This window comes from Choristoneura fumiferana, chromosome 4 (assembly GCF_025370935.1).
Source record: "Choristoneura fumiferana chromosome 4, NRCan_CFum_1, whole genome shotgun sequence".
Classification (NCBI taxonomy): domain Eukaryota; kingdom Metazoa; phylum Arthropoda; class Insecta; order Lepidoptera; family Tortricidae; genus Choristoneura; species Choristoneura fumiferana.
The window spans coordinates 18,872,841-18,900,805 of record NC_133475.1 but is presented as its reverse complement, the minus strand read 5'-3'; the positions used below and the strand labels follow the sequence as shown (position 1 = coordinate 18,900,805).

General features: G+C 38.0%; 1 protein-coding gene across 3 annotated transcripts in view; it reads left to right on the top strand.

The window, feature by feature from the left end:
• The window catches only part of Cad96Ca (tyrosine kinase receptor Cad96Ca), a 58,963-nt gene that overhangs the window by 4,625 nt on the left and 26,373 nt on the right, over nucleotides 1-27,965 (top strand). For 2 of the 3 annotated variants that reach the window (XM_074087180.1, XM_074087177.1), the window contains exon 2: nucleotides 27,115-27,246. In XM_074087180.1, the coding sequence (XP_073943281.1) occupies nucleotides 27,198-27,246 (49 nt within the window). In that variant the 5' untranslated portion in view covers nucleotides 27,115-27,197. Of the gene's footprint in view, nucleotides 1-17,600; nucleotides 17,949-27,114; nucleotides 27,247-27,965 lie in introns of those variants that run through there. The other variant, XM_074087179.1, reaches the window with a different exon arrangement.

Sequence of the window (27,965 nt, the reverse complement as noted above, 5' to 3'; positions counted from 1 at the left end):
CAATTAGTATCGGAGAGGAATAATTAAAAGGCAATTACGTCACAATTGGGTATTTAGCTGTGATTTATGCGTCTGTTTCCTCGAATGAAAATTACCCATTAGTTTTTCAAATTCTCTGTTCATAATGGGTACCTAATGCTATTTTATAAATTATGGGTAAATTTTACTAACTGTATATAAAAATGGGGAATTCTTTAGTTACAAGAGCCCGCTAGATATATTTACCGATAAAACAATATCTTTGAACGTTTACTCAGAAGACTATTAAACAAATACTACCCCTTTGGACTATAATAATAATAATAATATTTTTTTATTTCAGACATAAGTAGTCCATATACATGTGTTAGTAGGCATAAAATAAGACCGAATTTCAGTTAGTAAAAAACAAAAAAAAAAAAAACTTAAACTAATTCTTATTCTAAATAGGGGCTCAGCAGCACCATGTCATCTGCATAACTAATATTGTTTATGCAAACGCCATCAACATGGCATCCGACTTTGGTACTACTGAGCTCATCAATAAGCCCATTCATGTAAAGATTGAAGAGGCGGGGAGAAGTCAACCCCCCCTGTCTCACTCCACACTTCAATCCATACTCGTCTGAGAGAGATCCTGCCCATCTTACGCTGTTCTTTTGATTAAGATACCAGTATCTTAATAGGGACGTGATTTCACCAGGCACGATCGTCTCCTTTTCCAACTTGTCCCACAACACATCATAGGACACCAAGTCGAAAGCTTTCGACAAATCCAGATCGCAAGCAAACACTGGCGTTCTTCCAGATGTATAGTACTGGACAGTGCGCTTTAGGCACAAGATAGCACTCTCGGTAGAAAGTCCCGGCCGAAAGCCAAACTGTAGGTCAAAAATAATGAACGACAACTTGCCACTTGCATCCACCGGTTGCCCGGAACTCTCGCGTCGTCAGCAGGATCAGCAAACTACCAGATCGATAGTTTAAGCGTATGAAGCTGCGGGTAAACTCTAGTAATATACTCGTATGGGCCTGATTAGTACTGACACGCGTTGGATGGCGAGTCGCAAGCGTGGCGTGGCGTAGCTACTCGTAGGGTTTTAATAGTATGTCCGCACCTCAAGAGCTTTGTTGTGAAAGGTTCGTGTAATCGACACACTGCTAGTTGCGTCGCCAGTTTTAGGATTCCGGAGCCAAAATGGCAAAAACGGAACCCTTATAGTTTCGCCATGTCTGTCTGCCTGTCTGTCTGTCCATCCATCCGCGGCTTTGCTCAGGGACTATCAATGCTAGAAAGCTGTTATTTTGCACGGATATATAAGTAAACTATGCCGACAAAATGGTCCAATAAAAAACTACAAAAAAAATTTTTTTTAGGGCACAGACGTAAAGTGGGGTTGTTTTTTTATCACATCCAACCCTATAGTGTGGGGTATCGTTGGATAGATCTTTTAAAACCATTAGGGGTTTGCTAAGACGCTTTTTTGATTCATTGTTTTTTTAAGTTTGCTTGAGAATTATTAGTAGTTTAAGAGTCAATAGCAGCCTAAGGTATAAAATATACCTAAACTAGGAAGATTCCGTATAAAATACGAAATCCTTAGAAAAATATTACTTACTTAATTTTTTCGCAATGGCTACGGAACCCTATTTTGGGCGTGTCCGACACGCTCTTGGCCGGTTTTTTGAACTTGGCTCGACCGCTACCACGTGTCTGTTTATTTTAGACATAATTGTCTAGACGCTATAATAGTATAAAGGCTAGAATTTTTCGAGTAAATTGACGAGTAATGGAAACGAAATTACTTTTAGAAATTACAATTTTGGCTTGTGTCAATAGTATATGACTTCAGTAAAGGAAAATGAACCGACTCTCATTTTCATCTTCAAAGTAATCATCCATCCATCCATCCCAGCCTATATACGTCCCACTGCTGGGCAGAGGCCTCCTCTCGGAACAAGAGGGCTTGGGCCATAGTTCCCACGCGGGCCCAGTGCGGATTGGGAACTTCACACACACCATTGAATTGCTTCGCAGGTTTGTGCAGGTTTCCTCACGATGTTTTCCTTCACCGCAAAACTCGTGGTAAATTTCAAACGTAACTCCGCACATGAATTTCGAAAAACTCAGAGGTGCGAGCCGGGGTTTGAACCCACGACCCTCTGCTTGAGAGGCGATAGGTCAAACCACTAGGCCACCACGGCTTTTAAGTAATATACATAATTTATTGAATCAGGCGTTACTTTGCGGAGGTCCATATCAATGAACTAAAAGAATTTCTTTGCTCACCCGCGACCAAAGCAAGGCAAAGTAAAGCAGAGGTCGCGGGTGAGCAAAGAAATTATTTTAGTTCAGCAATATATATTCATAGTATTTTTATTTATTTTCGTTAACTTCGACATATTAATATAAACTATCAGGTAATTAAGTACGCCTCGCGCCCGTTTTAGAATAGGACACCGTGGACGGACCTATCTCTTCACGTGGGCGTTCTAAAAGACCACTATGCTTCGTTTTTTAGCATTATAAAAAGGGTAAACAATCTTGACCTGTTTATTAGGACCTTTAGTAAGTACTCTTCGTTTGCGGCTGTTACAAAAATAATTATGTTGTTTTTCTTTGAACAAACATCAGTATGTTATTATAACACCCCTGTTTTTGCGTGGGGGGTTAAAAATAGTGATAAAAACAAATAATACCTAACTCACTCTTTAGCTAACTAAAACGCAAAACTTTTATATGCTGTCATGCAAATTGAAAGGAGAGCTAGCTTTCCATGACACTACGTTGCAACCACAACCACAGGCCGAGTCACGAGGCACTTATTACAGGAGTAGCTTTAAATTCTTTGCACTGCATTATTTCTGCCACTGTTTGCGGAAGGCGAGTTTGGTACATCTCCAGCTCATACATGTTTTACTGCTGGGCACAGGGCTCCTCAAATAATTAAATAGCTCGGATTGTTTCCACGCGAGCCCAGATGCATGCGGATTAATAACTTCACACACACCACACACCATTCAATGTTTTTCCAGCTGGTTTTTGCTGTTTTAAACTTTTGTAATTTTCACTCATAGTGGTATTGTGGTATTTTGACTGTGGTGTTTGCTGGATTCTCACGACTTAACTAGAAAACCTTTTTTCAAATAAAAAAAACCGCATTGAAATCGGTCCACCCGTTCAAGAGCTACGGTGCCACAGACAGACACACAGACAGACAGGCAGACAGACACACGTAGCAGTAAAATTTATAACACCCCTCTTTTTGCATCGGGGGTTAAAAAGGATCCCTTCCATCGTGAAGCTATTGTTAGGTTTAAAAATAAATTTTGAATTCTGGAAAACTTAAAGACTTCAGTTCGAGTCTCAAACTATAATCTGCCATGGGTATTTTAGTTAATAAAATGCATAAATTATTAGTGAATATGGTTATACTAATGAAAAACAATAACATTAGGTACTTATTTTTACATTGTGATTTTTGACAATTCATACGAAAATGTTTACGGATTTAAAAAAATCAAACTGACATTTAATGTTTAACGCAAACGAAGTCACGAGTAAAGACTAGTCCTACGAGTATGAGCAATGCGGTCAACTGCCAATTCCTCCTGCCATCTCCTGTTATAACAGCTTCGTGGACCGAGCCGAGTTTACTTTAACCACACTTTCTCAATTCCCTACTGCCATTGAATGGAATAGTTTGTGCTGAACTATCTGAACCAGTCATAGAACAAAGTCTGTGAACAAAAGTTTGGTTTGGCTAAAGTCAGCTCTTGATCGTTTTAAACTTTGTCCCATCTCAGTGGTCCCATCGCTTTTACTGACTACACAGATGTTATATGGGATAGACATATGGATGGGCGTGCATTGAGTCAATGAGGGCTACCGTTTTCGCGCTCACCAGTTGGCGCCACTGTAGACAAAGGTCCTGCCTGAAGTATAGTGGTTAGTTTGTTATTACGGGCGTGAAAACAAAATTTACATTTAAATCAGATTTAATTCAAACCGTACCACAAAAATATCGAGCATGTCACAGTATTGCGTAGTCCCGTTTTGTTCGGGATTAAGAGAGAACAAAGGTTTCCGAAAGACGTAACTTGACATTTCGGAAACCTCTCGCTAACTAGCGCCTCTAGCTATATTCAGTGTTAGTAGAGCCCTGCTTTTAAGTGAAATGAACCAAGTGTGGGATTATTTTAAATTGGTAACTGACTTAGACATTGAAACATAAAAAAAAACAGATTTTCTTATTGTTTGTGTTATAAACGCTTCAAGTTTCTAGGACAACTGGTGGTAACCAATAGGTTTTTATTTCTATCTGTTATTTCCAATATGAGAAAAACTCACTGAATGTCATTGTATAAACAGAAACGAGCATTTTGTAATAGTCTCAATTATCACGACACATATACAAACGATTGAGGCAAACGAGATTCCGATACATCTAATATACCTATGTATGATTGGACAACATTCCTTTACCTATCGAACGATTGCCTTGTTCAGGTAAGTAAAGCTATAAATCACGTATATCGGCGTTTTTGAAGTATAAGAGTTCTATGGCTTTGAGTCAATAAGATGTTTATAGTTTGAAAATTCAAAAAGTGTTAATTAGACGACGGATATACGGACACGTCGGTGACAGCAATAGGGCTCCATTAGGACCCTTCAAGTACGGAACCCTAAAAAGAAAAAGGATCTGCAACATTCAATTATACATAAAACACATGAAATTAACAAATAACAAGAGAATAAGAAGCCGTGGTGGCTGAGTGTTTTGACCTATGGCCTCTCAAGCAGAGGATCGTGGGTTCAAACCCCAGCTCACACCTCTGAGTTTTTCGAAATTTACCACGAGCTTTACGGTGTAGGAAAACATTGTAAGGAAACCTGCACAAACCTGCGAAGCAATTCAATGGTGTGTGTGAAGTTCCTAATCCGCACTGGGCCCGCGTGGGAACTACGGCCCAATCCCTCTCATTCCGAGAGGAGGCCTGTGCCCAGCAGTGGGACGTATATAGGCTGGAATGATGATGATGAAGAGAATAAGATGTACAAAAGCTAACATATTACAAGGAATCTCTTCAGTTAAACCTTTGAACGACTGACAGTACATCAGAAACAAGAGTAGGTATTTAAGTACAATTGGAAATAATTTATTTTAGTAAAATAACACTTTGGGGAAAACAGCAAAGTTTTCTTAGTAGGTGTAATTCATCGTCTTACCGCACGTGGTTTCGTTTCCAAACTTCACGCTATAAAAGCTGATACCAATAACTAATAGGTACAATGTTTTCCAAAACAATATAACCTAACCAACAAAAGTTGGAAAACCCCCGACTTTGTCACTTCAAAGTTTAATATCTCAAAAACGGCTGAACTGATTTTGATAAAACATGTAAGAACCATCGCTAGAAAACCTGCATTTAATTTTTAAAAAAACACATTCAAATCGGTCCATCCGTTTAAGAGCTACGGTGCCACAGACAGACACACACGCAGACACATAGTTGTCAAACTTATAACAACCCTCTTTTGCGACGGGGGTTAAAAATAGCAATTTGTAATCAGACCTTTATCTTTATCGACATACTTTATCTTCATAAGCCGTAATCCTCATAAAATATTCAAATGAATATAAGTAGGGAAGATTATTTTAAGGAAAAGTACACGAAGATTTTATGATTCAACAAGGACACGACATTTCAAAGCCACCATTGTAACAACGTGGGAAAAGCGAAGATGGCAACTTGACATTCCACTGCAGCACTAGCGTAACTACCATGTAATTAGCGAATAGATTTATTAGAGTCAAGCATTCATAAAACCAGGCTTTGGATCTAATGGAGTCTTTATTTTTACTAACTTTTATTTAAATTGCAATGTCCGTATACATTTAAACTTATCATACTTGTATGAGGGTTGTGATTGTGTGGGATTAAACCGACATTTGGCATACTTTCGTATGTAAGTCTGGTGACAGTGTACTAATCTGTTAGTGAAATTATTGTGTACTCTTCAACGGTTAACAGTATCAACTTGAAACTAGGTACCTATGAATATTATATGACGTTTAGATCACCATGCGACTAGGTTTACCTGACGAAAAATTCAAAAGTCCGTAGAAAAAGCCTGATTTCCGTCAAAAAATCCTGAGAATTTGTCGCAATTTCAGATTTTTTCTCAAACGTAGGTAATTTGCAAATTATAAAGTCAATTATTAGTATAAATAAATATTAATATTATTGTGATCTCGGGGTCATGTTCAGATCATGAGGGTCACAACATGACCATAATTGATTTTTTAGTTAGTATCTATCATGTATAAAGAAGATACCTCTATTTCATTGAAAATTATAAAAATCCTGAGATTTCCCGAGATTTCCGAAATCCTGCCGGAATCCTGTTTATGGGCGGTGGTGATCTCTTACCATCAGGAGACCCAATTGCTCGTTTTCCTTCCAGTAGAATAAAAAAAAACCTGAGAAGAGTCTCAAAATCCTGAAATATGGTAACCCTACATGCAACTAAAGTCAATCAATTTGATTCCCATGCCAACACAAACCTTTAATCAGTGTGACATTTTACCTCATCCCATAAGCATTTTACCTCATACAATAAGTATCTTTCTATTATGCTTTCTACAACAAGGTCTATACATAACACTATGACACTCTTTCCCGGCCCGGATAATACCGACATGGAAATACCGACCCTGTTTTTCGTGTACACGCCCATAGAAACTGACATGAGCTTCTATGGGCGTAAACGCGAAAAATAGGGTTGGTATTTCCATGTCGGTATTATCCGGGCCAGAAAAGAGTGCCACCCTACCTGAGTTCGTATTGTCTAACGCGCTAACGTTGGCGATCGCATTTAACGTCTCTTTCTACCATCGCTTTATACCGCGTGACAGAAAGGAGTGGTGAAAAAGATCGTGATATATGTATTACACAATAAGGCCTCTGGCAAAGTCAAGTGCTTGCACTGTTGTGTTTCGGCGTGTAGAGTAAGACAGCTGGTGAAATAACTGGCACTTCAGGTATCCCATCTTAGGCCTCTAGGTTGGCAACGCATCTGCAATACCCCTGGTGTTGCAGATGTTTACTTGCTCGTTTTCCATCCAGTAAAAAAAGAAATGATCAATGATTGTCCTGTCCATGTAGTCAAATCAAACTGCCACTTTTACGACAAAATACCAAACAAATTTAGATTCTGTAATTACTTACTTAATCCTACATTTCATTAATTCCAGTAACAACTGCTGTGAGGTATTGACATTCAGTCTTCCGGGATGAAGAGTACATAAAAACAAACCGGGAAAGCACACAATGTGGCCAACAAAGGCCTACGTTTCAGTTTCATTACAATCAATTTTGAACTGTGCGTTTTAAGCGCAAGACTTATTTTTCTGTAGAATAAAGAGTAAACAGACCTTCGTTAATGAGATGAAATTTTGGTTGCATCCGCTCAAAAACTTTGAAGTGTAGGCGTATATTTGTAATGTAAATTTAAATGTAAGTAAGTACTTCATTGTTTCCTGATGCTCCTAAAAAAAGATTAGCGCTGTTCGCGAGACCGGCAGTTTGCTAATTTGGGACAAGTTCGTGACTTGCGCTTTTTTCCATGTTGTCACGAATATCTAAATGTTTTCACCCTTTCAAAATAAGTTAAGTTGAAATGTTTTATTAATTTGTAGGCTTTATTAATTTGAGAGTATTTATTTTAACACGCACAGTTGATTTTCTAAGGCACTTGTCCCACAGCCGACGATGAGCGAGAAGCGAGTAGAGCGAGTAACTAGAAACTAGTGGGTGAGCAGCGACAAGCGAGTGTAGTTTTGTCGCTGGCTGTAAGCGAGTGTTCGAGTGCGACGGGCGATTACTCGATCCACTCGACTCGCTCGTGCGGGGCGGCCGCCAAGCTGACATCGCTGAGCGAGTATCAATAGCTCAGCGAGCTTTATAGCTCTTGTCGCTGCGACAAAAGATGTAAGAGCGAGTTCTCGCCGATAGTGTGAACAGCCAGCGATCAACTATTAATATATGTGTCTCTTTTGTTCGTTTCTTGAGCGAGAAAATAGTCGATAGCCATGTTTCCTCGCTGGCGTTGAGACAACTGCCTAACTGTATTCACTTTTACATATTTAAGTAGTTAGTACAGGAAATGGTTACAAAATAATTAAGATAAGCATATTTATTCCACTTCTCATCATAAAAATACTTTTTCCATCTGCAAGTTGAAAATAAAATGAAACCTTTGGAGAATTCTTAACCCCAAAACGCCGAATATCTTTACGGCTTATGTTACAAAACAATTAAAAAGTAAATTGAGAAACCTAGCTCTATAAATATAAATTAAATGCAATTAAAACTTCTGTTAATGGCATTCTCTTGAGTTTTGAGATGCTTTGCTTTTTTGTAATAGAACATCGCTTTAAACTTTGTTAATGTGACATTTGGAAACATTATATTTCGGGTTTTCCCATGAGAATGCCGAATCTGGCACACAAAATTAAATTATAAAGAGGTCGCGGGTGAGCATAGAAATTCTTTTAGTTCATTATATTATAAAGTAAACCATGAGATAGTTTCTGAAAATATAACTGTGTAATTTATTAAAATGGTAGATTTATTTTCTAATAAATATCACATCCTTAAAAGAAAATGACTTTGGAGCCAAATTGTCTATGCCATAGTTTCGTCCAGAATTTTTTATTCTTGTTTTAAGTTTTTGTTCCACGTTGTGACGAATAAATATTTTCTTTTTTCTTTCTTCTAATTTGAGGGTGCTACCACAGACCGTTATACCGTAGGCGACAGGCTAGCAACCTGTCACTATTGTACCGTTTTTGTCAAACTTAAAACCTAAAGTTGCTAAAAGTGGCTCCGAAGTGGTAACGTTTCGTGTGCTCTGCCTACCCCATTTGGGAATACAGGCGTGATGATTGTGTGTTGTTTGTGTGCTACCACAGACGAAGCCAGACGCTGGCCTTGTCTTGCGAAACAGCTCACGGATCTAACGCGGCCGTCTCGCAATGTAACGTAACCAGCATAATAAAGTACTTACTGCGTGCATCCGTGTTCGGTTTCGACCTCCGAGACTATTTAAATGTCATTAAAATCGTGGTTAAAAACGTTGACGTCAGAATGATTTTAATTAAGATTTGTCTAAATCTTACTATCTTCTACAATTAAATAGTTTGTTAATATAATTCGGAATTGTAAACAAAATAATACTTGCTAAATAATTTCAGACACTCTTGCTTCTCTAGCAGCATTCTGGAGGGATTTGAATCTGTTCATTTTATCGCTCAAATCTGGACACTTTTGCAACTTTTTCGCGGTAATCATTGCCTTTTTATTTTACCAAAAACTTTATAATATTTTTTTATTTTATTTTAAACTGACCAGCAATTGACCTTTACCTCAATAATTACAGTCGAGGAAAGGAAACTGAATCACGTACCAGGGTGGAAAATTTCATAATTAATTTTGCTATGATTTCTTTAGCAAATGTATGGGATGTCAACATGACACATTATTAGCTCAAAGGTTCCACCCTGGTACGTAAAGGTTAATTTCTGTTATAGATGAGGACGAAGATATATGTATTGTTTGAATAATAACTATTATTTTTAGGGTTCCCTAATCAACAAGGAACCCTTATAGTTTCGCCATATCTGTCCGTCTGTCTGTCTGTCTGTCCGCGGGTAAGCTCAGAGACCGTTAGTACTAGAATGAATATACATATTAGTCGCGCCGACAAAGTCGCCGTTTTTTAAGCAGCGGTGTGGCAGCTCCTATGTATTGTTTATCATAAATATTTTTGTCTGAATTCTTTAATTGTTCAGAATTATTAGAGTACAAACCTAATGTACAGTTCTACAGGATGGCCATTTAAATATTATTAAAAAATTTAAACGTTACATTATGACTTTCAAAAATCATGCGATCAGATACCTACTACGCGTCCTTTTGTAGGTACGTGGTGCGTGTGTACATTTTGTATCGTAAAACTTTTACTATGAAATGCCAAATTACGTAAAGTAAGAAAATCAATATTGTTTTGTGGAACAGATAGAGTTTTATTGTAGTCTCAACTTATTACGTCGTCCCGTACATTTGATTATTACCGTGCTGTACAACCAAATTGATTATAAAAGTTGGCAAAGCTTCCAACGTCAATTTGGGCTTTTCTTTTTGCAAACCATTCGTGACTTAAGCAAATACATAATATCAAGCAGTCAACGGAGGTAATGTTATAGTTATTAGGTCTACTAAATAAGCACAAAGCTGGAGTATTTTTTTTGCGTTTACGGCCTTTTATGGTTCATGAGACAGACAATTGGTTTATAGTCGTATAGCACGAACATTGAATAAATAAATTGACAACTGGCTTTGACATTTACAGAAGTGATAGATGAAGAAAACCTTATAAAACTATGGGATCCGTACAAATATTATAAATGTTAAAGTGAGTATGTGTCTGTTTGTTACGCTTTTACTATACATTCAGTCCCCACATGATAATTTATTTTGTGTTTGCGCCTCATTACGTTTCGCGCCACGAGATTCATGAGAAATTTCGAAATTTTTACCGTTCAATTTAGAGACCTTATGTTGAAAAGGTAAAAGTTTTTCACGTTAATAAATATTACAATGAAATTTTTGGGGATTCCACTAAGAAGTAAATAATATCGAATTCATATCAAACTGCCTTACCTGCCTTACCTGTTCACGCAAGCAAAGCCACAAGTTAATCGTAGTACTGATTAACTTGGTGCAACAATCTTACTCGCTTTACAAAAAAAATTGCCTTGGCCAAATTTTTATGTTGTTTGAAAAACGAGTGTCGTTTAATCTGTAACTGTTTTTCTGTAAGTTCGCCTTTGTACATACCTATTTATTTCAATATTTGTCAAATGTGTTTGTTTACTTATTTTGTACAAAAAAGAGTTTACGTACATATACATACATACATTACATTAATTGCGTTTTCGCGTGATTGTGAAAATTTTATAATTCCACCTGAACTTGTTATAAATTTTACATTATGAACCTTGAAAGCTATGAATCTTTCGAAGTTCCGTCAGTAAAAATACTCCTAATGCAATAAAATTATAATGCTACGATAAGTATTCACAATTTTCGTGAAGACTTGTAGTTTATAGAATCAAGTATTGAGCTCTGATAACCTTTTTGAAATGAGGCATTATTAAATAGTTCTTAAATTTTATGCTTAGGCACTTTTGTGAGATAAATTCAACTCGTTAAAGTGTCTGGCTGGGTGGGATGCTTTTATTTTTTGCTTTGAGACTTTTTTCTTTTGATAACCATATCAGATATTATATTATTAAAACTTCAGTATGTGATAAGATTACTCTTTTTTATATTAAAGAACTTAATTAAATTTCTAACGCTACCGCTTTCTACCGCTTCACTGAGGTGGAGACGAGCGGACCATCGACCAACCTACACGTCTCCTCTCGCTCCGCTCGTCTACGCCTCAGTGGAGCCGCAGACTTATTGAACTTTTTAACTTTGCCTTTGATTTCATATTACGATTTTTTTTATTATTATGTATTTAGGTACTTTTGCTCTATTTAAAGACATTAATAGGGCCACTGATGAAATATGTTTCAATTTGTGACCTTACTTGTATACTTTAATTACTAAATCTGCTTTTATTTGGGTTACGATTAAGTCACGGTAGTGAAAACACCAAATAAAATAGGAGATACTAAATTGTCAGATATTAAAATTATCCTTGGTCGCTCGTAGAGCATGTTCCATTATAATTTTACCGATTCTCCTTTCAAAGTCCATAATTTGTACTAGTATTAATAACTAAAGCTCACAATTATTAGTAATCATTAATAATTATTATAGTTTTTAATAAAATTATGAAGCAAAACATAACTAACGAATCCCTTAATTGATCAAATTGACCTTAATCAGTCCCTAGCTAGAAAAGACATAATCAGTTTTCATTAAAATGCATTTTCTTTCTTCTTTCTTTTCTTTCTTAATAACCTGGACCTACAGCAGCTATGAACAGTACCTATGTATACCGGCGAGGCATTGGCAGCGTCTCCACCAATCACATGCATCGGCAATCAGCTTGACAGACACTTGGTTTGCGCGAGCACGTGTCTGGTCAGTGACTTTGTGTAACGGTAGCGCAGCTACATGACTAAGAGTATTATATACAGAGGTATATCCAAGCGTTCTACGATAGATAAAGCTCAAAATAATTCGGCAAAATTTTAGAAAACGGTGGGGTAGTTTGACTGAACATACATACATACATACATAATCACGCCTCTTTCCCGTAGGGGTAGGCAGAGACCACTTCTTTCTACGATCCTTACATACTTGTTTCGCTTCGTCCACTTTCATTATTCCCTTCATACATGCTCTTCGGTTTACTTACGGCTTGACCTGGCCTTTTTTCAAGACGTCCCTGATTTGGTCTCAAAACGTCCGCCTAGGTCTACACCCTAGTCTAGGTCTAGGTGTATATTTGATGATAAATGTATATTTCAGAACTAAATTATTGTTATTATTATTTTAAAATTTATGACGGTGGAAGCATTCTACACTTCCACTGAACGTAGATATAGCTAGATGTTTAGTTTTATAACTAAGGGACCCATACATCCCTGTATTTCCTGTATTATTATTTTTTGTATTTTTTTTCTTTAATTGTATAATATAGTTTTTAAGTATTTTATTTGTAATTATATTTTGATGAAAAAACGACTTTCTGCCAAGTTTCTTGCGGCGCATTCTTCTTGGCAATGATGGTATTTTCGAAAGCGCTGGTAGTTTAAAAAGTAACGTGTAAAAGTGCCCATTGCGGCCTATTTACTGAATAAATCATTTGAATTTTTCAATTTTTGAATTTGGTGACTGAACACCTTTGGTTTATAATAGGACCCACAGACCTTATATCGAGATAGACCTTAAGAGTTTATCTACCTTGCGTGTAAAAAGTTTGATCCACGGTCAAAGTTTTGTCCGACCTAAATGCGCGATGCGCTTTGAAAAAGGCCTTTCAATCGGTTCCGCGCGCCTTTGAATCGGTACCGTGCGGTCTTCATTTCCCATCACTAAATCTCGCTCGTGACGTCATCGTTGGTACGAAAAATTCGACACGCTAGTTTCTCATACAGTTTGAAGCACTCTTTTCGTCTATCTCGATATAAGGTCTGTGATAGGACCTATTCAAGATAATTATTGTCACGCTTTGAACATCGATCAATGTATGTAACCTAAAATTATATACAAGGGGTGTTTACTCAAACGAAATTAATCACCGGCTGAATATGCCGGCTGAATATGTTAAAAAACAGCTTGTTTACTTGAATTCATGTCATATAGCATCCATGGCTCGTATCTACTATCGTCGTATATCTTTAAATGAGCATTTCTTGTATATTTATTTTAATCGAGAATCTCGGAAACGGTTCCAGATATCGACGAAATCTGCTATGTGAAAGACTTTCAGAAGCGAAATCGATCAAGCTTGATTTTACTTCTGGGAAAAAGTACGTTTTCGTATTATAATGGTTTTATTTAGTGAAAATTTCAACGTGATGATTCATCGGTATAATTATGTAGTGTTTGAGTGGTGTAGAGTTCAAATTTATATGCTTATAATTAGTGTCCGGGCTTACTTTTTTTTAATTAACGTATTTATTTTGTTTACGTCTTTCTTTTATACTTTATTCAAATACGTATCTATTCCAAGAAATCACAAATTACCATAAAACCTCCGAGCATCACTTAATCTTCCCTTAACGCAATGCAAACCTGGGAGCTCTAGCTTCACAGTCAGGTTCATTAACTACTTATTGATGCAAAAGTAATAGTCCGGATAAAAGAGGCACAATGTAGGGTATTAATGCTGGCAATTCACTTGGTATCATCATCATCATCATCCCAGCCTATATACGTCCCACTGCTGGGCACAGGCCTCCTCTCAGAACAAGAGGGCTTGGGCCATAGTTCCCACGCGGGCCCAGTGCGGATTGGGAACTTCACACACACCATTGAATTGCTTCGCAGATTTGTGCAGGTTTCCTCACGATGTTTTCCTTCACCGCAAAGCTCGTGGTAAATTTCAAATGTAATTCCGCACATGAATTTCGAAAAACTCAGAGGTGCGAGCCGGGGTTTGAACCCACGACCCTCTGCTTGAGAGGCGATAGGTCAAACCACTAGGCCACCACGGCTTTTTTAATTCACTTGGTATATTCACCGAAATATGTGGAAGAATGATGTACTATTTAATTTATATCATGAGCGATGGAGATGTCAATAGCGCAACGTGAATGCACTACGCCAAGTGCCACAATTATTTACGTTCGTTGCTGATTTCAGCTACCTTGGCGCTATATTATTTAGCTTTGTCTCTGAGGCGTATTTCTCTCAAGACGGTAAGCCGACGTCGACATGATTCTGGAGCGCCGCCTCTCTTGCAATTTTTTCGTAGTTTGACAGCTCAAACACGAATTAGATGAGACGCAGCGTCTTTTGGTAACTCTCGAGAATTGTTTTCGAGTATGATTGCTTGGATATCTGTTTAACTCCAGTTTATCTATACATTTTGTGGACTTAGTATTTTTTTTATTTTGTTTGATGCTCTAATATCCTAGACTAGGTTTTAGGACATTTATAAAGGAAAAAAATCACATTTTTGTTAACTAATTTTAAAGCTAAATCAATTAACAACCTAGACTTTGCAGAAAGGTCTAAATATACAGGAAACCATGAGATAGATCCAGGATTTTTCATCAAGTGGTTTAGCTCAGGGGTAGATAGATCTAAACGACCGTTGGACTTGGACGTTGGTTGAGGACCACCGCATACGCCCTGAATCGTAAGGTGTGGGAAGCAAGAGGAATTCTGTTATCATAAGAAAGTCGACATAAAAGGTTCGGTACAGGCCCTTTAAGTACTACATTTACGAAGTGTAAAACTCGAACTTGGTATCTTGCCGTCCCGCTGACGCTAATCTAATACATTTAAACGAGCAATTCTTGTATATATATATATATATACGACTTGGTTAAGATCGTGGGATCACGGTGGATCGGAAAGCACAAGACCGGTCTGAGGTAGAGAGCCTTGGAGGAGGCCTATGTCCAGCAGTGGACGTCTTTCGGCTGATGATGATGATGAAAAAAATTATGGTAATTATTACTCGTTTGTTAGCGTGTTAATAAATCCCTACAGTTATGGTTATTAATAATAATAACATTTAAAAAAACTTAACTGCTTGTCATTGTCGTAGAATATTTTTGCTTGTGATTATATATAAAGATATTTCGGGGATCTCGAAACGGCTCCAATTATTTCGATGAAATTTGGTATGTAGGGGATTCAGGGATGAAAAATCGATCTAACTTGGTCTTATCTCTGGTAAAACGATTGTTACCGAGTTTTAGCCCGAGCGAAGCTCGCTCGCCCAGGTACTATTATTTAAAACGAGAGTGAGAGGGTCGGTACGATACGAAATTCGATTTGTGAATTTCGTTGTAGCCCCCCTGGTCCTCAACCAACGACCACGACAAGTCAAGAGTATAGCGACTTAGAAGAAGATACCTTTTTTGTAATTCTAAATTACCATAAACGTTAATTAACATAATAGTTACCTAAAAAGAGCTACTAAAATATCTTTGAGCGAGTCAACTTGCGTTAGCTGGTGTCAGTGCGGAGATAACCCTTAGTGGTTGGTTGGTGGAGGAGAAAGGGCTTGTAAATCACGGCTCACTTTGATCCGCCGCCGCCCAGTGTAATGTAATAGCACCAGGTGCCCGATCCGGTTGTCTGGCTGTCCGTCTACCCATGCTAACGATACGGCCAAGTACAGTGACCAGCAAAAGTATTTTGCTACGACAACGGCAAGCAGTTGAAAGTTTTTAAATGTAATTAATTAATAAACAAACGAGTAATAATTACCTTAATTTGTTTTCATCATTATCTTGTCAGCCGAAAGACGTCCACTGCTGGACATAGGCCTCCTCCAAGGCTCTCCACTCAGACCGGTCTTGTGCTTTCCGCATCCACCGCGATCCCGCGATCTTAACCAAGTCGTCGCTCCATCTTGTTGGAGGCCTAACGACAGCTCGTCTCCCGGTCCGCGGACCCGCGGATTTTTATAAGGAATCAGAGATGCTTGTATGTAATTTGATTTCTCATATGCGATATTATTTCCGATGACTGTAGTACTACTTCGTAAAGAATATGACTATATTTAACCAAACAAAAATATTTATAATTGATAGTTGACACTAGGAAAACGATAAGACTGCCCAGCAGCCCCTATGGTGCTGTAAGGTTTCCGTGGGCGGTGGTGACCATATTTATTACTTATTTATTTGCCAATAAAAAATTACAGCATTACATACCATAATAAGATCTTACATAGGTGAACTAAGAGCCCGTTCGTTAGATGAAACTTATAACATTACAATAACGTTAACTCGTAACTTAAAGTGGACTTTGATATTTAAGCCGCACAAATAACATTAGTTAGATTAATCACAGTAAATAGTTAATAACTGATACTCTAACGATATACTCGTGTCCATTTTTGCACCAAGTCTAGAAAAAGTTAGAGGAAAAGATGCTTTCGATTCAATTATGGGATTTTTCTTCTACCTACACACATAGTATTTTCTATGGGATAGTGGTAGACATGTTTTATGCAGACAGAGTTTACGAATACAACACTTTTAAATTTAAAAATAAAAAATAAATGTAATAATACATAAACGAGTAAAAGAAGTACTCGTAAACAATCGTCAGTTCAACCAACAATTTTGTGTTTTCCCCAGTACTAATGATCGGCAGACCAAAACATCTGTTTGCAAGGCGTTGGAAGCCTTATGACGGAGGTATAAGGCCTATATCAGGTTTTGGGGTGACGTCAGTAGTGGGGCTGTCGGTCACAATTAGTGATGTTATAGTGTCGATAGTTTCACAATCGATGTTACCTTGAAGATCAAAGGCCGCTGTCTAACATGTGGATAATTATTGTGATCGTATTTATCGTCTGTATCACTCATATTTTCCCACTCAATTACTTCTACCCCTTGTCTTAAGAATCCGAACGATTACAATTTGAAATTTACTTCTTTTTTTTTTTGGAATATCTTAAGCCTTGAGTGTTTAATATTGTGTTGACGATTAAAAGAGTTTAAAGAACAAAAATGCGGGCAGCAAATGCTACTCGCGTGAAAATTTGTATGAAAGGTTTTGTACAAATTTGTGTTAATAATCTCCATAGAAAATCACCATTCTATGTCATCCATCAGCCTCAATTTATATGAAAATACATACAGCGCCACTAGCGACGCGTTTGCACAATAAAAGCTGCGAGCGTACCTATTTTCCTGCCGATAGACAGACAATCAACTATGAGCTTAGAATATTTCGTGTGCGCTAATCGAATGCATTAATTCGGCGTAATTTTATTGTGTTGTTATTCATATTTATGCAGCATGTATTGTTTGAGTTTTGTTTACTTGCCATTGTCCATGAACTTTCGTCAGTTTATCGATAGTCGACTGAGCGTCATCACTAGTCATGACTTGTGCGTGCGACCAGTCATCCGCGAGATCCGGTGCGCGCGCGCCGCCACTAACGCCATCTTGATTTTATAAAACTTTCTGATTAAGTGTTTTGATCGTCGAATCGAATTCCTCAATTTGAATTTATTCGAACTCTGTGCAACGTTCGTGTTTTGTTTTTCAAGTGCCGAAAACAAGAAAAGTGTTTGTGTTGTTTTATTTTTATTTTGGCAGCGGATTAGGAAGTGATTAATATAATTCAGTCATAGAGGTGCATTAGTTACATCAATAAACTTTCTATTTTGACAAATGGATGTCCGCTGCAAGTAAATTGAATGGCGTCGAACGACAGTTTTCTACACGCTTTCTCCGACACACGATTGGGTAATAGAGTTTACTTTAGTTTTCTAATCATTTGATTAAGAGTCACGATTTTCGATACTTTCCTAGTTTAAAGGATTTTCAACTGTGTTTTATTTTACAAAATTAGTCAACAGCCAAAATTTTAAGCACTAATGAAATTATTTCAATTGTTGTGTAACTACTTCCAAGCAGTCGCGTAAGTTTCAACCGATATTTAACTTTTACACGATGGTAATGAAGGAAGATGTGCACTAAAACATTCATATTAGAAATCTTACTATCAAGCCAAATATAAAGCTAAGGTTGAAGGCGTAGGTATTGACGCATGCCGTAAGGCTCTCGTCTCAAAAGTCAGTGAACTTTACCAGACGAATCACAATGTTGAATAGGTACAAGATGGGTGGGCGATTCGTAAGTTTTGCTACGAAATAGTGCAAATTAATCATCTTAAATTGTGATTTTGTAGCACTTCAGATGAGTTTGGTGGCAAAGTTCGCCAACAATACAATCAGGTATTCTGAAGTATAGGTTCTTGCGGTATATTTAGTATAGTCAACATCAAATAAAACGGCTTGATACATTGCAAATCATGCTCGTGAGATAGTCGCGCTTTTCTCTTACTTACTTATTTAGAGCACTCTAAAGGTGTTCGTTAGGGCCGTGCTCGGTTTTAGAACAGTATATTGACCCATTTCTTCCCTAGGGCGTGGAGTCGTAAAGGGTGACTAAGTAACCTAAGATAAGAGTGGGTAGCAGCCCTCTCTATTGTCAACCAGGGATCTTATGGATCTGAATATGGATACGGATATATATATATATATATATATATATATATCAAACATATACCGGTTTTGGTTACGGTTACGGATGTTAAATTATTGCGGGTTATCCGATAGTTTCGGTTTCGGTTACGGATATTGGATTTTTAAAGAAGTGTAAAAGTAAAATACAAATAGGAATATAAATGACTTAGCTATAGAAATAATATACAATAGATGCAGAAGACGCGCGCGGCTGTTCTGTCAGTCAAACAAAAACCTGTCACAACATGTCGCATTTGGACTCCGCTCCTGTCCGAAACTATCCGAGTTTTTTGTATCGGATTCGGTTACGGTTACGGATAGTCTTTTATTTCAGAAATCCGATAGTTTCGGTTACGGATACGGAGCTTCATAACATCCCCGTTGTCAACTACGAACCGGGACTCCAGCTCTACGGTGTACAAGGAAAAGGGAAACTACCACTCAATTTTCCCAAGAAAATCGTCATAAGGGTTCACTAACTGATACTCGTCGATAGCGACAACTACGACCACTCTATCAAGAGTTTAGCAAAGAAGGCGTTACTTGTAAAGCGGTCAAGCATGCTTCACGGACATTGCAAAAACAAAATGTTCATCAAGGAGTTTGTTTATTCAATTACTTGACAAGTACGTAAAATTGACGTGTTTGTCTACCAATTTTGACCATCTCCGGACCTCTTTATAGGATTTATAGGAGCAGAGAATGATACATTCATGTCAGTCAATCCAGTCGGACTGACTGACATGTCAATAGAGAATATTACTGCAATTTTATTCCGTCAGAGTGCAGCACTAGCACATACCATAATGATTATGGTTTATGATTTTTGAGTAGGTATCTTAAATGTCCGTAGGATGCCGTAATATCATATTCTTCTTCTTCTTACTCGGACACTCTTGTCAGAGTAGTCGTGGTTGCGCAGACGAGGTACACGGAGAGATGTTCGGTGGGTCGCAGACCCTTTCGAGGACAGCCCTCTTAGCAATGTGCTTCCATTTCTGCCGGTTAGAGGCGTTGCGAGTACACTGGACCATGGTGGACTCAGTAGCTTTTTTAATCAGGTCAGTCCAGCGAGTTGGTGATCGGCCGCGTGCCCTCCTGCCTTCCACCTGCCCCTGAACCACCAATCTCTCCATTGAGTTCTCATTTCTGAAGATGTGACCAAAGAACTTCAGAATATCATATTATTTCAATGTAATTTTTGGAAATATAGCTCTATCGCTACTATCCATGTTGTTGTTTCTTTAAAAAAATATGGCTCTGTCCATCGGAGGACAATTTTGCCAGTGTCTAGTAGTTTTTGCCGTTGTACGGTAAAAAAATTCTAGAAAACGAAATATGAGAGGTAATGGTGGATGAACGATGACAGCGCGAATCGCTACTATCCATGTAAATATCATTTATTTTATTACTCATAAATATGTCATGGTTTCTATACCTAGGTATTAATACTCTTTGATCATGATCCGTCATGGCGACAAAATACCATGGACACTACCTTAACTAGTACTACGTCCATGCAAAATACAAAGAGAACTGACGTTATCATGGCGATGGCGGTTCCTTTACGGTTTATCCTAATGTCGCCCCCTGCGCAGAGCTTTGCCTAATATGCCTAATATACAACCCAAACTATTGGACCCAGGAGCTTTCGTATACTAGGAAAAGTTTTTGGAAATTCAACCTCTAAAATCGCAAATTAAGGTATTATAATGCAGTAGTATAAAATATCGAAACGTTTAGCTTTAACTGAATGAATTTACGGTTCAAGCACTTACGGGTTTTGGCTATGGCGCTCATGGTTTTCTGAAAATCGACTCTACTGTTCTGAAGTAAATAAATAAATAAATATCACGGGAATATTGCATGAAATATGGCAACTGCTCAAGCTACAGACTTATAGCTACGACGGTGACTGTTTGTTTTGAAAAATAACCTATTGATGCGTAAAATAAGGCATCTAACTTTGATGCAGGAGTTTTGGAGATAAGGAGGATGGAGCCAATTTTTATTTACTTCTGCGCAGACTAAATAGGTTCTACCCCCTACGCTCTAATCCCCTAGACAATAGATACGGTTACGCGCTTCGATAATATTTAACACTTCTCGGCCACTCCCATAATATTTGACTATCGTTAACTTAACGGTTAACAGGAAACTAAAGTACATATGTTGTATTTTTTAAAGTATTTTTTAAACCTTAGCGGTCCCCCGACACCAACAACGCTTAGATAAAAAAAATATTACTAGGTACTTATACTAAATTAACCTATGCTAATTTTGCAGCAAATCAGCATAGTCCCCGCGGGATAGGGATAAACGAATTGTTCGCAGATGAAGTCGCGGTCAATAGCTAGGTAGTGCATAATTTTTTTACTTGTTAGTTGTTTTTTTTGGCAGCTTTTTTTCTAGCTTTTTTTTATTTTTGCTGGCGTTTTCTTGTCGGGGGTATTTTAATTTATCTACTGGTAACAGCGTAAAATTCTATTGATGATTATGTTTCAATATTGAAACGGAGAAAGCCAGTGTGGTACGGCAGTTCCCTTTACGCGCGGCGGGCATGTAGATCATCTCGCCCCAATCGCTGTTAACTGTGAATTATAGCTAGAAAGTGACTTATACAGCGTTTAAAACATTGTAAAATACTCATCATCATCATAATAGAACCGTCCGTCCGTTGTCGGTTGTTGGATATGTTATGCCTTCCCAATAGACCTCCAGTTGCATCGGTTGGAAGTGGCCTGCCTCCAAGTCCTTTCCTTCTTACACGAGGCTTTCTAATGAAAAACTTAAAAATAGAACGTATCTTTTTATGGTACGAACACCAAATGTTTATTTGACAAATTTTATCCTGAACAATAATCCTATTGATTCGCATAATAAAATAGCGAGTTTTTATTTTTTGATTTTTAGTTGGTTCGATTCCCGGTTGAGACAAGGGAAGTTTATAAGATCTTTGAATGCAGTTTTGTTCAATTTTAAAAATAAAGGAATGTTTCCTTTCAGTACAATTAGCTAACTAGAGGATTTAAGTTAGTTGCCTTCCAGGGCCCATTGATTCTTTCCACCCTGTTTATTATTTCCTGCCAACATCAAATCGACCGTGACAATTAACACAGTCGGATCTACAATTTGGCCATTTTAGGATTATAATGTCAAAGTCAACATATAACAGTATATAATTGCAGATCCGACTCTGTTAATTTACACGTTCGAAATGTTAGTCGGCTGCCGCTGCCACTGTTTACATTTTTCCTATATTCGCATTGACATGTTTAAATGAAAGCAAAATAGCGAGATTCAGTTTATTCTCTTTTTGTATTCCCTAAACGAAAACATTTGTGGATTTTGGAATAAATACTGACAACACTGCGTCAAGGGACCTGACAAACTGTAGTAGAAATAGCGTTCGAGTTGGTAAAAATTAAGATAAACAATACACAACTACGGGAAGGATAGACACGCAAAATTATCTCGGATAATTGGGTAGTTAAATGTTTCACCGCAGACTTTGCGGGCAACAGCTAGTAAGTAACTAACTACATAATTTGGCTCAGGGACCCAAAGAGGGTCTTGGCCTCCGAAACGAGAGCATGCCATCTGTCCCGATCGTGCGCAGCCTCTTGCCAGTCGTCGACTTGAAGACGTCGCAGATCCACCTGGACACTGTCCTCCCAGCGGTACCTGGGTCGCCCAACCGGGCGGTGACCAGTCGGTCGTCCCACGTACGCTCTCTTGGCAGCCCGATCCTCTCCCATTCGTAGTAAGTGGCCGAAAGAGCGAAGTCTGTGTGATTTTGTTACGCCGATGATGTTGGGTTCAGCCATCTCCTGGATCTAAAAACAGCTAGCAACAGCTAGCAGCTAGTAAGTAAAAAAACATATTACGTTATTTTTGGATATAAGTACAGTCATCAGCACCGTATCTGACACAACAAGCGTGCATAAATATCTCATACGTCTATTTCTGGAGCCGGAAAGACGTGTCAGATATTTTTGGACGCTCCGCTGTGGCAGATATTAATGCTGTTGACTGTACCTCTAGTTTGTTTAGTTGAAAGCGGCCTGCATCCACCGTACCTACTGTATTTTACGTATAAGTTAGATTAAAGATGCAATTCACGAAGAGATAGTTTAAATTCCATCATGACATAGCGTCTCAGCGAAACCTTTATAATACTTTATTCTCGCATTCCTTAGAGTGGATGACAATTTCAATTTGCCCGTCACAGTATCTACCGCTAAATGGATATCTTACAAAGCAGCTATAATTGAGTTGGCTCGAGCACATGAACCAGTTTTAAACTTGCTCTGTACATTTAACAAAGTTATCGAGCAGGCATCCTAAACTTGCGAGATCGGTAAACATGACAAACTTTAAAATTGAGTTAAACTATCGAAAAGACTTGTTATAGTTTTCTACCGCAGCAAGTTTTTCTGCACAAGGAAATTCCGCTATCCTGTGTGGCAAGAAGGGCAAGATAGAAGTTTACATTTAGAGGATTTAGAAACTAGTTTCATATCGATTTATAATATTAATAGCTTTTCCCCGCTTCGCCCGCGTGGAATTCGGTTATCGCGCGCTGTTCCCTCGGGAACTCTGCATTTTTCCGGGATAAAAAGTAGCCTATGTCACTCTCTGTCCCATAAACTATCACTATGCCAAAACTCATGTTGATCCGTCGCTCCGTTTCGACGTGAAATACGGACAAACATACAAACACACACACTTTCGCATTTATAATATTAGTATGGATGTACATTATAGTAAACTCTTTATTGTACAAAAGAAAAGAAACAAAATATACAATTGTCTAAACTTTCTCTCTCTTAGTCAGATCTCTATCTGTCAACCTTTGAGAGAATGAGAGGGAGCATAAGTTAGGGACCGTCAAAGAGTGAATTTAAGAGTCAATATTAATATTTGTCACTTCAAAGATCAATATCACAAAACGGCTCAACCTATTTTGATAAAACATATCTAAGAACTATCGCTAGAAAACCTGCTTTCAAATAAAAAACCTGCATACAAATCCGTCCACCCGTTTAAAAGCTACGGTGCCACAGACAGACAGACACACACACACACACACACACAGTGGTCAAACTTATAGCACCCTTCTTTTTGCGTCGGGGGTTAAAAATAGTGAATAGCAAGTCGTGGTAGCCTTATGATTTGACCTGTGACCTCTAGAGTCGTTGGTTCAAATCCCTCTGAGTAATTCAAAATTCACGTGCAAAATTACATTTGAATATACCACGTGTTTCACGGTGGACCTGCGTAAACCTGCGAAGCAATTTGACAGTGTTCGTGAAGTTCTGAATCTGCATTGGATCCGCTTGGGAATTACGGCCCATCTCTCATACTGAGAGGAGTCCTGTGCCCAGAAATGAGACGAATATAGCATTGAATGATTATGACGAGTTGAATAGTGTTAACTGACGGTTAAATGTGATGCCGTCTCTATTTGTTTTGTTCGAATAAACGGAGTAGGCATTACATTTAACTGTCAGTTAGCACTAATCAATGGAAAGTGAAACAGCCTCTTAGTGTTGTAATTTTTAGGATTATTGAAATGCGCTTGAAAAATATTTACTTGGGAGTAGAGTTTTTTTTAGAAATCTAGGTAATATCAATTCAACAGGATAGACCTAATGATTTATGCATGCGAAGCCGCAGGTAATGGTTAGTTCTAGTAATGGTATTAAGCTAGTGGATCAATTGAAGTCTAGACAAAGAATGCACCTTACAAAGGGACGCCAGTGCAGCAGTAATACCAAGCTCACAGCCGCGAAGCACTTACAACTGGAGATGGAAATGCGCGCTTTGCTTATTCTTTAAACTAACAGTCAATCGGCAGTGTCCATTCGCGTTTTCATGTGGTAGGGTTTACTTATAGAATCACTTTGGTGTCTATCTTTCAAAATATTTTTTAACAAAAACACGTTAAGATATCAAATTGAAATTCGTATAAATATTATGTATTCAGTTTTGAACATGAAACTACCGTGAGACTCACTCATATTAAATATATTGACCCGGATAACTCACGTCTTTAATCGAGTTTAGCCCGACATGTTTCGGGCTAATCCGTAGCCCTTCCTCTTCGGAACAACGCGACTCGGCAGCTGCTGCAACACGCGCACTGCGCCCGAAACATGTCGGGCTAAACTCGGTTTAAGACGTGAGTTATTCGGGTCAATATATTTAATAATGTAAAAAAGAATAATCTTTTGAAAGTAAAAAAAATACAAGGGACAAGTAATATTCAGAACTTGTAATATATATGGTACAGTCGAGTTCTTATACTTCAGAGCAAAATTCAATCAAAAATATCTGATCATACTTTTAAGCCCATAACAATACAGTCATGTGAAGCCACATTTTTGATATTTTTTCGCGCTAAATTATAACAAATCGACTGTACTTCTCGCTTCTAAGTATACCTATGCAATCGATTCTCAACAAACCGCCTTCAGATTTTCAAATATTTAAAACTAGATAGTGGTTGAAACAAGTAGAACTACGCTTAAAACAACTCCCGTTCTTAGTAATCTGCACTCACCGCGCCGCAGTGCCCTATCCATTGTGCATTTGACATACCGTAAGGCGACTTTGCGCCCGCACCCTGCAGCAGAACTGTGGTCCTGACAGTTTGATCCTTACCCAGTTTGATAGCGAATAGGTGCACTACGACTATTTCCACTTCGACACTCGAGATGTCTCGGTTTAAATCGTAAAGGTAAATTACAAACAATTTACGACAAATTTGTTTTTACTATCAAGGTTTTTACATTGTCTAATATTAAAGCCGGATTAGACGTTGTCGCAGCCATGACCAAATCTTAATTTCAATCACTGTAGAATCGCCGAAGGTCAAAGTGGAGATAATCATACTGTACGCCACAAGCACATACATAGAACACAGTAAAGACATCCCCGGGCATTATTGCATGGAAATTAGGTTTGTTTACTCATTCGTTTATTTACCTCAACTATGAAGCTTGAGTCCCGGTTCGATTCCCTCGGGGCAGATATTCATCAAAATCGAATGTTCATCTCGGGTCTTGGGTGTTATATGTTATGGCATCTATATAATATATGTTATCCGTTGCTTGTCCCATACAGCTTTTGCCTTACTTGGGACTTAGGTCAATTGGTGTGAATTGCCGAGATAATTTATTATTTTTATTTTTTATTATGTAAATTATTTTGTTTACTCATTCGTTTATTTACCTCCTCAACTATGAAAATTGCTAGAAAGTTGTCCAGGCAGCTCTTCAGACAATGGCATCATCATCATCATCATCAGCCTATGTTCGTCCACTGCTGGACATAGGCCTCTCCCATGGCACGCCACTGAGCACGATCCTTGGCCACTCTCATCCAGCTCTTGCCATACAATGTCATGACATTGTCTTGTCAGACAGTGTCATACGAAGATAAAAAAAAATTGTAAATAGTTAAGTTAACATTATGTGCCTTTCTCAAATTAATATGCCCATAATTAAACTAAGTAGGTAATCACAGTTACCTCTTTAATTACATTTTAATTGCAGTTTTTAAACACGTGATTATTTTTATTTGTTTTCAACTTTATGTTAGCTTGGAATACGACTACACACTATTGGGTATTGGATACTTAAAACCTAAATTGCTAAAAGTGGCTCCGAAGCGGTAACGTTTCTTGTGCTCTGCCTACCCCATTTGGGAATACAGATGTGATGTTTGTGTGTGTGTGTGTGAAATACATGTCACATAGATTTTCAGAATATTGTTTTGTTGTTTATCTTGTGCTAATCAGTTTTTCAATAATTAATAGTTACATTGTTCTTAAGGGCGGTAAATAAGAATTACGAACGAGAGTATTAGAAGCCCGAAGTCGAAGAGTGAGGGCTTTAATGAGTCGATGTTGTAATTCTAGTACCACCCGTGCGACATACAATTATTCATCACATTTGCGAGTTAAATTGTATATTTGTTAAGAAATACTAATATTTTTTCAAAAATTGCCGTACCGCTGACTACGCTTTTGGCAGCGCCAGCCTCCGCGCCGCCCCACCCCACGCAAGTACATGTGCCCGACTGCGCGCGCCGCGCTGCAGCACGCCACCAGTATCACACTCATTTACCGACCTTGGGCTTCATGGCATGAAAATTAGTACGGGCAATGGACTCAATTTACCGACCACCGGGTTTCATCAAGCACATTAAGTCGAGGGTTTTATTTGGGGGGTTGCAACCAAGGTAGCCGGCATGTTACGACCACTGTTTTACGAGCAAGTGTGATGAAAAATAATTACCTAGGGACGAGCTTCGTTCGGAGTTTTTTTTGCTTACTTATAGTATTCTAGTAACGGTTTAACATGTTTTCTTGGTTACAGGTGGTTTGAGTGTATGGTGTTAGTGGAGGGATGCGGTGCAGTATCGGGCCACCGTTAAGGCGGCGGAACCAGCCCGCCGTGCAATGATGACGGACGCTGTTTGGGTTCTGCTGGCAGGATGCTTCGCCTTTGGTGAGTACTTATCATTTACATTATACAGGCAAAGAAACTGTATCACTACCAGGGTGGCACCTTTTCAATAAACATTCCACTATGATTTCCTTGACAAAAGTACGGGATGTCAAATGCATTAGTTAGCACAAAGGTTCAACCATGATTAAGCGAGCGTGTAGGCCACCTGGTTCATCTTCTTTCTTTTTTTTAATTAAGTTAGTTAAGTTTTTTATTTAACTTTTTTTTCTAGAGCTTAGTTATAATTCACTTTATAATATAATCGAACATAGGTAAACAAAAGCCCGGAATTTTCGCGGCATTTTTGATCTCTCTTAGTGACTTCTCACTTATCGACTTTCGATATATCGATACGCAACATGCTAAAAAAGATTAAAAGTACTCGTAGAGATCAAAAATAGATGGTTTTATCGTTAAAGAGCGATCTCTTCCAATTAACTTTTGAGGAGTCGAAAATGTGAAATAGAAATAAATATACATTATGCAATGTAAACAATAAAGAGTTAACAATTTCTAATTTCATATTCAATAGTAGTTTATGCAACTGTTACGTAATAAGGGTCCTTAAAATACGAGTGTGGTTTTATGAAACGAGGCGTAGCCGAGTTCTCACAAACAATTATAAGACTTTGACTACATTATCATCATATGAAGCTTATTTAGGAAGCAAAAATCTAGAAAGAAGATTTTGGTTGTCTTTTAATAAATTGTATTGTATT